At 44.1% G+C, this 10,195-nt stretch overlaps 1 protein-coding gene across 1 annotated transcript; it reads left to right on the top strand.

Annotated features, from left to right (window-relative positions):
* Window positions 1-3,873: 3,873 nt before the first annotated feature.
* On the top strand, window positions 3,874-9,916 carry FABP5 (fatty acid binding protein 5). The gene is made up of 4 exons (XM_079901942.1): window positions 3,874-4,003; window positions 6,379-6,551; window positions 6,934-7,035; window positions 8,202-9,916. The coding sequence occupies exons 1-4, from the start codon at window positions 3,925-3,927 to the stop codon at window positions 8,253-8,255; spliced, it is 408 nt and encodes a 135-aa protein (XP_079758068.1). The 5' UTR covers window positions 3,874-3,924; the 3' UTR covers window positions 8,256-9,916.
* Window positions 9,917-10,195: the final 279 nt, after the last annotated feature.

Raw genomic sequence — 10,195 nt, 5'->3', positions numbered from 1 at the left:
CTGGGAACTTGTCTTAAGCAAAATTACACGATATACACCAACAGTATGTTGGAAGCGATTGTGGAAGCTGACAAGCTACTAACACTTATCAAAGAAAACCTGCGAAAAATACTCCGTTTTACCACTAGGTGGAAATAGAGTAATTTTGAGTGTATTTCTCAGGGCTATCAACTACTGCAGGAGTACTTCATAAACTGAAAGGATTCTAAGAAATTAATTAATCTAATCCTTACCTCCTTAATCCCATAGATGAGAAAACTGAGGTTTAGAGATATTAAAGAAAATTGCATCTGTCTTATAACTAGTAGTCTACTAGAGCCACTGGGGGAAGAGTCGCTAGTAATTCAGGATTCTTCCACCATTTTCATCTACAAGAATAATGTATTATTATCCTCCAGCATGAAGGAACACATGATGTGACACCTATACTGTCACTGTGCTACCACTAAAACTAATGACCGGCACAGTTCCTTCTGTTTGTAAGGATAGGCTAGGATAAAACTGTTGTCCCTTGTTCCTTGTATTGTAATGTAATTAATCTCAATCAAGTGATAATTCTCCTCCCTTTTTCCAATGAAGAGATACTCAACCATCCCGTCGACTGAAAAAAATGCACAACCTAAAAACTGAGATTATGTTTTATTCAGTGGACTTTCAAGGACTTAAGCCTGGGATACAGCCTCTCAGATAGCTCTGAGGGACTGCTCCAAAGAGGTAAGGGAAGAGCCAGGATATAGAGGACTTTGTGTCAGTAAAAAAAAAACAAAACCATGTAGTTGAATATCAAAATATTACTGCTAAACACACAAAAAACAGACATCTCGAGTTAATGATTTTAGTGCTTTTCTTTGTATGGGAAGATGCAAGAGTCTGGGCTCCTTGAAATTATTCTTTTGCTATGCACCTTAACTACTTAGGGCCAAGATGCTGTTCTCCCTCCATCCTGAATCCCTTCAGAGCACACATTGGGGGCGGCTTTTATGGCCACAGCAACACCCTCTGTTTACTGAAATAGCAGGCGATATTTTTTGTCCACAGTCCCGTGAAGTCATACAAGACTTTAATCAGATTTGTTTTCACAACAGATTTGGTTTTTGCACTTATACTGGGTTCAAGTTAAGTAGTCTAGAACAGGACTTTAATTAGCAGGTTAAGAAAGTATTCAATGTTTTTCAGAGCTTGTAATCCATTACTAGTATTCTTTTTTTTTTTGCGGTATGCGGGCCTCTCACTGTTGTGGCCTCTCCCGTTGCAGAGCACAGGCTCCGGACGCGCAGGCTCAGCGGCCATGGCTCACGGGCCCAGCCACTCCGCAGCACGTGGGATCTTCCCAGACCGGGGCACGAACCCGTGTCCCCTGCATCGACAGGCGGACTCTCAACCACTGCGCCACCAGGGAAGCCCCGTTACTAGTATTCATAAGAAAGGAAGGGAATCTGAATTTTGGGCTTGAGGTTCCTTAGAAATAATTGACTTCAATCTCTCTCTGTATTTGTAATAGGGATGAGAGGCATCAGACAACAAGGGATTAAGTGTGTTGCCCACAGTAGCAGAGCAATCACAATGCCCTTCCTCTTTGTTCCATGAGAGACAGTAACAGGCATTTTGGCCTATATCTCTTATGTTTGTTGATGTGTTTTAACCACGAAAGGATTGTTTCCACTTGTCAACTGAAAAAAATGCACAACCTAAATGTTGAGAATTACGTTTTATTTGGTGGAGTTTCTGAGGACTTAAGCCTGGAAGACAGCCTCTCCAATAGCTCTGAGGGACTGCTCCAAAGAGGGAATGAAGGAGTCAGCATATAGAGGAATTTTTACAACAAAAACCAGATAGAGCACCAGAAGACTACTGTTAATTAAAGAAAACCAGACATCTCAAGTTAACAAAGTTAACGCTTTTCTATATATGGGAAGATGCAAGGGTCTGGGCCTTTGATACGGGCCTTAACTATCTAGGGCCAGTATTTTGCTTTTTTCCATCCTGAATCCCCTCCGGTGCACAGTCAGGGCGCTGCTGTGGCTGAGGCCTTGATGGTTGCAGCATCCTTTGTTTACTGATGTGGCGGGGACATTTTTCATCTACACACTCATCACATCAAAGACTGTGCTTAAAAGATAAGTTTTGGGTAATGCCTCTGGTATAAAAACAATTTAAGTACCTGAGTATTTAGTACTATAGTGCCAATTTCCTTCTGATATTTCTATAGCATGGTTGACTATGATAATCTAAAAATTAGTATTCTGGCACTGAGTCCTGGCTATTATTACCATATTCTATACAAAAATGGACGAAACCTGCCGAACTAGCACATTAAGAAGGCAAGTCCAAACACGTAGGAACTGCTTCTCCAGGAGGAGGGGCAGCGGGCCGCGCTAAGTGTCTGGAAGCCAGCACTTGCTTTGCTGAGCAAATGACGCGCCCAGCTGCCCTCAGAATGTGAATGTTTGCTGAGCAGTAGAGCCTCAGGTGTGTGACCTACCGGCCCTTAGTGGCACAACTGCATGGCCTGAGTCGCTCAGTATTAAAATGGTACCACAAGGAAAACTGGGATGACCCTAAAATTAGGGCAGGAACTTGAAAGGGCTACAGTGCAGGGGAGTAAATGTCCTGAGTCACGCGGGGAGATGACAAACCAAGCTGAGGTTTCAGTTTGTTAGGGAAGGTACAAGAGCTAGTGTCTTGGAATAGTTCAGGGGACTGTAGCCTCTACTCTTAATCCCTTGAGGAGAGTGAGCCAGGTGTGGACCTATTTCACAAGGTCTAGAGTGAGAAGGATCTGGGCAGGCATTCTGGTTCTGCCACTCTGCAAACTTTCCCTGCCATATCTCTCTTTCAGAAAGTTGGGATAATATTCTTCAGCAAAGATCTAGCGGAGATCAGTTAATGGATATAAAGGAGCCAGGAAGTACAGCATCCAGCAAGGAGGCACTCAGTAAATGGACTTTATCCCCACCAAGTTGGCTACCCTCTCTGTGTGGCAACTTCCTCACCTCATCCCAGCTCACTCCCACAGAAACCCAGGAGCACCAAGTAAGATACTGCGACAAGCACACTTTGAAAAGTATGACGTTCTACATACAAACCCAGGGAATTATTATGATTAAAGGTGAAGAGGAGAAGCACTGGAATCTAAAGACTTGGGAGCCTGAGGGGAAACTGAAAATATAAAACATACTTGAATGAGAACATTTAATAGCAGTGGCAGTCACTTAAGCTGATACCTGCTACAGAATCTGAGTTTGGAAAACCAACTTCTTGGGACATCTCCATCCACCCAGCACTTTCTGATAAAATGGTCTAACTCAACACAGGTATACACCCATCCTGAGGCCCCATTTGGTCCGGGAGTGGCCTGAGGGTGGGGAGAACGGGTTGTCTCAGGAGGGTGTGGGATGAGGGTTTGCCCCGTCTGCGAGCAGTGACTAGTGAGGCAAAGAAGTTTATCAATCGATCAATCAAACTACCGATCAATCAATTCCTGCCATTGGAGCGGAGCGAAGGCTAATCGATTCTTTGGGGGTGTTTTGAATGGAAGAGGGGCGGCAGCTTGACGTGGGATCTGTGGGCCGGGTCCGCCGGTAGCCCCTCTGGCTTCCTGGGCGTAAGGAGGCGCGGGAAGGTGCAGGGGCTGGCGTCCGGTGTGGTGTGGGGCGCGCCGGGCGAGTCCCTGCTTGCAGGAGGCGCCGGAGGAGTCCTCGCGGCCGGGGCAGGTGGAGCGGGTTTGCCTGTCTGGACCCCCGGAGCGAGGCCCGGAGGCGGGGTGCCGGGCGGGCGAGGCGCTCCTCTCATTGGCCGCCGGGCGCCGCCCTGCGCGCGCTCCGCCTTTATAAAGCAGCCGCGGTGGCCTGGCGTCCGCACGCCAGGTTCCCGGCGCCCGACCCTCCTTCGCTTTCTCTGCACGCTCGCCCGCCCGCGCCCACCATGGCCACCATTCAGCAGCTGGTAGGAAGATGGTGCTTAGTAGAGAGCAAAGGCTTTGACGAATACATGAAGGAAGTAGGTGAGGTTCCCCAGCATGCGGCGCTGCAACGTGGCACGTGTATGTCTATCTGTCCCTAGGTCCCCTTCGGCGTGCTGGGCTCAGAGGCTGGGCATGCTTGGCTGCCTATCGCCGACCCCGTTATCCTCTTCCACCTCCGTCACGGGCGAGCGGCGGGGAGAGCGTGGGCCTCTCGGTCTGCCCCGCTCTCTGCTGCTTTCCCCTGGGCGCCACCGCACTTGCTCCCTGCCTTTAGCGCGCTCACCCCCCCTCCCACCCCCAACTTCACTTCTTTCGACCCCTCCAGGCAGCCCTCTTAACTTTACCTATTTTTTTTCCTCCACTACTCGTCCTCCCTAATCCTGACCCCGTCCTCCCACTCGCACTCACTCCGTCGTGGCCGCACCCACTCGCCTTGCCCACCCTGCCGCATCTTTGTTCCTAGATGGCGCGCGGGGTCCCCTCCCTCTTCTCCACGGGGACGCGGTTTCTAGCAGAAATCCTTTAGAGGGTCTGAACCGGGCTACTGCTTCAGCTTCCATTCCGCTCTCGGCTGCATCTCCCTTACCCGCAGGTCCCCCACCCGCCCTCTCCGGGTGCGCCGGGCCCTTTGGGTTGGCACGGCTCACCGGGGAACATCGGGGCATCCTCGCCTCCGCGCCCCAGAGCGGCGCTCGGAGGCGTGGCACTGGCGGCGCTGTACTGTTGGCGGGTGGCCTGTGGGAGGAGCGCAGTGAGGTTGACTGTGCCCGGGGATGGGGAGGCAGTGCGCCGCGGCCCTGGCCTCTGCATCTAGAGGGTGGAGGGCAGAGAGGCTTTGTTGGGAAACCGCGATCAGAAACTGCCGGTCCCTCCTGCGGCTGCTTTCCTACCACATCCAAGATGGCTGTGGCTTTGCAGAAGGCACTTGACTTATTAAAAGCCTTCCAAGGAAGGATGAGTCTCTGTAGGAAGATTCAAGTTGTCACTCAAAATAGTACTGAATTTTCTCCTGTCTTTTTCCTGAGCCGGTGACAACGATTGCATGCTGGTTGAAACACTGGGTAGACTGGCAAACAAAGATGAACCTTTGTCACAGGCCCCTAGGAAGTGGGATGGTGAAGCATGGCAAAGATCCTATCTGAGACAACTGCTGGGACTGGGGGACGCTTTAGAAGTCGCCCTCCCACAAATGTTAGCATGACTGCTTTCTGGTGCACAAGTCGCTACAAAGACCTAGGCCCTGAGGTACTTCGGAAACACACCTTCACTAACCTTTATGCAAGACAGCGGCTGCTTAAGGCTGGTTCTGTGGTGACTCTTGAGTGTCTTTACGAGCCTGTGAGTAAAGCCACCTAACGTTCTCAAATCAAAGAAACACATTTGTGTCTGTTCACATGTGTGAGGACCGGAGAAGGCTGTTTCTCTGCCCATTGAAAGCGAATGTGTTTATCAGATGGCTGGTTTCCAGAGTTCTGGAGTCATGAAGGTTGTCAAGGCTCAATTCATTAGAGAGCAGTCAAGGTGTAGGAAAAGCAGAGCCTTTTATTTGTCCAAAGTGAGAATATCTAATGACTCTAACAAAACAAGGCACCAGCCTTGAGCTGGCAAAAGAGAAGTCTTCACGGGGACATTTCAAGCCTGGCTGAGTGTTCATCATCAAGTCAGTTCCTCTGTCTAGGTTGTAATCTCCTCATCTGTGAAACCGAGATTTCGCCTAGAACTAAGTTTCCTACTAAATGTTAACGTTAAGGGGACATACACAGATTATAAATTAAATATATCAATACAGTAATTGAGTTACACAGCTCTGAAATAGTTACTCTGTTTGAGGGTAAGATTTTTCCTGTTTGCTAGCGTTATGATTGTGCAGTTAATTCTTAAAACTTTGTGTAATTGGCGTATCTCAGGATCAATGTTGATTTTGTATAGTCTGCTAATCAAATATTTATCAGGGACCTTTTATGTGCCAGACTGTGTGCTGGAGTCATAGAATACAATGGTTGGCAGAATTGAGGAAATTGTAGAAGTTCAGATATCTTCCCTAACTTTCTGAAAGCCAGCAGAGCGTGGTGGCTGAGCTATTTGGAGGCCCACGGCCTGCCTGCATTGTTGGTTCGCAGCCCCCTCCCTCCCTAGCTGAATGAGCTTGAGTGAATTACATCAGTGCCTCACCTTCTCATCTGTAAAATGGAGACAGTGTATCCACCTTCCACAAGGTTGTCATAAGGCTGCCATGAATAATATATGTCAAGTATGAACACATGGTGAGCACTGGATATGTGTTCACGGTGGTTATTGATAAGTGAATAGGTGAAAATATGCACAGCATAGTGATTACAATTGAATTGCTGCTTTTATTATGTAAACTATAACTTTGGTCTTCCTGTTGTTTAACACGATATAACATTCTACAGGAGTGGGGCTAGCTCTGCGAAAAATGGGTGCAATAGCTAAACCGGACTGTATCATCACTTCCGACGGCAAAAACCTCACCATAAAAACTGAGACCGCTTTGAAAACAACACAGTTTTCCTGCATCCTGGGAGAGAAGTTTGAAGAGACTACAGCTGATGGCAGAAAAACTCAGGTCAGTCCTAACTTATAATATCACAGAAGCTTCTAGAATGATAGATTCTATTAATAACAGTCTTACTGCTTCCAGGCAAGAACTTAATGAAAAAGTCACAAGTTGTTTTATGAATTGAGTTGTGACAAATTAGTGAAAGTACCAGCTTCACAACATAGTCTATTTTGTAAAAATAGTTGAAGGGACACGAGAAAGAGTGCGTATCTCTTATGTGCATCTTGATTGAAAAGCGTAAACTGTGTTACGAATGAAATCAGTATGGGCTAATGAAGTAGACTCGGAAGGGAAAAGATGAAAAAATGTTGGTTAAGGAGGTTATGAGTCACAGAAACTCTCTTTTATTGTACTTTGGAAGATTAAAAAGTATGCTTTATTTTGGCAGACTGTCTGCAACTTTACAGATGGCGCATTGGTTCAACGTCAGGAATGGGATGGAAAGGAAAGCATAATAACAAGAAAAGTGGAAGACGGAAAATTAGTGGTGGTAAGTGTCTGACATCTTCTATTTTATTGCGCTTCTTGTTTGAACTCGTAGTTTACATAGGTGTTCTGTATCACTGATCATGAGCAGGAGAACTAGGTTTGGAAAGGAAAAAACTGCAGAGTAACAAGGTAAATACAAAACACTAATAACTAAGAAAGCCCTTTGTAGAGATAGAGAAGTGAGATGATGTACTGGAGGATGTAGCAGGAGCTGGGTTTAGTCCATGCTCTGCTGCTACATTTACAGTTCAGGCACACTTCAGAGATATTGCAGGTTGGATTCCAGACCACCGCAATAAACTGAGTATCACAATAAAGTGAGTCATGTGAATTTTTTGGTTTCCCAGTGCATATAAGTTATGTTTATACTATTATGTTAAGTGTGCAATAGCCTTATGTCTGAAAAAACAATATACATACCTCAATTAAAAAAATACTTTAGGGCTTCCCTGGTGGCGCAGTGGTTGAGAGCCCGCCTGCCGATGCAGGGGACACGGGTTCGTGCCCTGGTCTGGGAGGATCCCACATGCCGTGGAGCGGCTGGGCCCGTGAGCCTACGCGTCTGGAGCCTGTGCTCCGCAACGGGAGCGGCCACAACAGTGAGAGGCCCGTGTACTGCAAAAAAAAAGAAAAACAAACAAAAAAACTTTATTGCTAATAACTGCCCCCAAATTACAATAGTAATACCAAAGATCACTAATCACTGATCACCAAAACCAATATAATAATAATGAAAAAGTTTGAAATATTGTGAGAATTACTAACATGTGACACAGAGACAGGAAGTGAGCAAATGATGTTGGAAAAATGGCGCCAATAGACTTGTTCAATGCAGGGTTGCCACAAACCTTCAATTTGTAAAAAAATGTCTATATATTCTTAGGCATACGTTTTTCTGCTTCTTTAATATGAGGAATAGTGTTTGCTGAGACTGAATGAATAGTTTAGATATTGCAAATCAGTATTTAGTTTTCAGTTAAGCATATGCATGTCATAAGCAAAATAACAGGTTCTAGCTTTTCAAACCCAGGAATCCTAAAGTGCATTTTCTTCGTCTATGAAGTAGATTACAACGTTTTGTAGGATTGTGGTCCTAGCATTTAACTATCACCATTGCCCTGTGATGTAAGACTAACCTGACTCTTCTAATATCACTCTTTCTCCTAGGTATGTGTCATGAACAATGTCACCTGTACTCGGGTCTATGAAAAAGTAGAGTAAAACTTTCATCATCATTTTGGATAGGAAGCTGAGAGGATGAACAAGCTCAGTTCAATGAGCAAATCTCCATACTTCTTTTTTTTTCATTACTGTGTTCAATTATCTTTATCACAAACATTTTACTTTAACTATTTCAAAGTGTTGGTTTAATTAGGATCATCTCTTTGGTTAGTAAATAAATCTGTTTGTGCTATACCAGTTTTGCATGTTTTTTTAAGCTTTATAGGAATTTAGTGATGAGTTTTAACATTTATGAATGGAATAAATTCTGGGGTAGCCTTGAGGTTACCATATTGAGATTATATTTTAGTAATTTATATGTAGAACTACTTCTGTGGCAAATAAACTACCAATCATTAATCTTGCCCTATGCTATTTGAACTTTGTATCAACTCAAGAATCTTAAATTTGTGACAGAGACTGTTCTCGTTGAAAAATAGCTACATAAATAAACTTTATAATTTAAATATTAGAATAAAGGTTAAATCATACTGTTAATAGTGTGCTTATAACTATTACTCAGGAATTCTGAGCCAGAAATTCATTTAATAAACTTTCTGAGGACCTACCATGTGCCAGGCAGTCTTCCAGAGGTTAAGGTATATCTGAACACAAGGACAAGTCATTGCACTTGACAAGAAACACTCATCTTTGAAAGTACATAGTGTGCTCATTAACAAAAGCCGTAAAAGTAATCGAGCTCTGAATGAAATACTTGTGTGTATATATAAAGAATAACTAGAATTCTAGTGACTCCTGTCCAATTTCTCAAGCCAAATAACAACTATCTGCAATTCACATTTGGAGAAATTCCTATAGGCACTGGGCTAAAACTATGTACATGATCCTCAGAGCAATACTTAGGGGAGCTAGTAACATCATCTATGTGCTACAAATAAGAAAATAGGTTTTTGACTACCTAACTTGTTCAAGGACATAGGAAGCAGGAGAGTTGGAGTGGGAACCTACAACTCATGGAGTCCACTCATGACTGGTCAATCATTCTACAGCACTGCCTCTTCTCAGTGGTATAAAGATCCTGAGTTTAAAGTACCTAAATGTAATAACTGAGACTTTTCTGAAACTACTCTCTAGGCACTAAAATATTAGCTGGCAAGAATCTTTAATTACTGAGAGCTAGCAGTCAATGAAAGAGTTGGACTCACTGATACCCTAGCTCTGTGTTGTCCAATATATAGCTGTAGCCCCAGGTGGCTGATGAGCACTGGGTAAGTAAAATACACATAAGATTTAAAGAACTTTATACCAAAAAAAAAAAAAAAAAAAAGGAAAACACCTCTGATTTTTTTTTATATTGATTACATGTTGAAATCATATTTTTGGATACAGTTGGTTACCTAAATATTGTATATTAATCAAATTAATTTTACCTGTTGCTTGTCTTTTTTAATGTGGCTAGGGAATATTTAAAAATTACATGTGCTAAAAAAAATTACATGTGCTGGCCTTTTTTTTGAGGGGGGGGGTCCATATTTTTAGTTGGACAGTGCTGGTCTAGACTTCCTTTTCTATTTGAATTTCATTTGTTTATTTTCATCTCCATACTAGAGTTCCTCTTTCATCCCCCTTTTCCACTTCTAATAATAGTGTCCATTCATATGACTCCCTGAACCGAACACTGGGCCAAGTACTTTTAAGAGTTTTATAATTCTCAGAACCACCCTAAATGATGTGTATTAACAATTGTTTTCTGCATTACTTAGATGAGGAAACTAAGTCTCAGGGTCTAGGTAATGATACCGAGCCATACAGCTAGTACGAGTCAGAACAGATTGGAGCACAAGTTCATCTGACTAAAACCTGTGCAACCACACCATGTTCTAATGTCTGTATTGCTTCAGTTTATGGACAGTGGAGTATTACTAGAGGAAGGGTAGGCCCATGTTTCTTCCATGGGGGGAGTTGTTGACATTTTGGGT

This window comes from Stenella coeruleoalba, assembly GCF_951394435.1.
Source record: "Stenella coeruleoalba genome assembly, chromosome: 17".
Classification (NCBI taxonomy): Eukaryota; Metazoa; Chordata; class Mammalia; order Artiodactyla; family Delphinidae; genus Stenella; species Stenella coeruleoalba.
The sequence above is the reverse complement of the archived record's forward strand: the minus strand, read 5'-3'. Positions and strand labels throughout refer to the sequence as shown.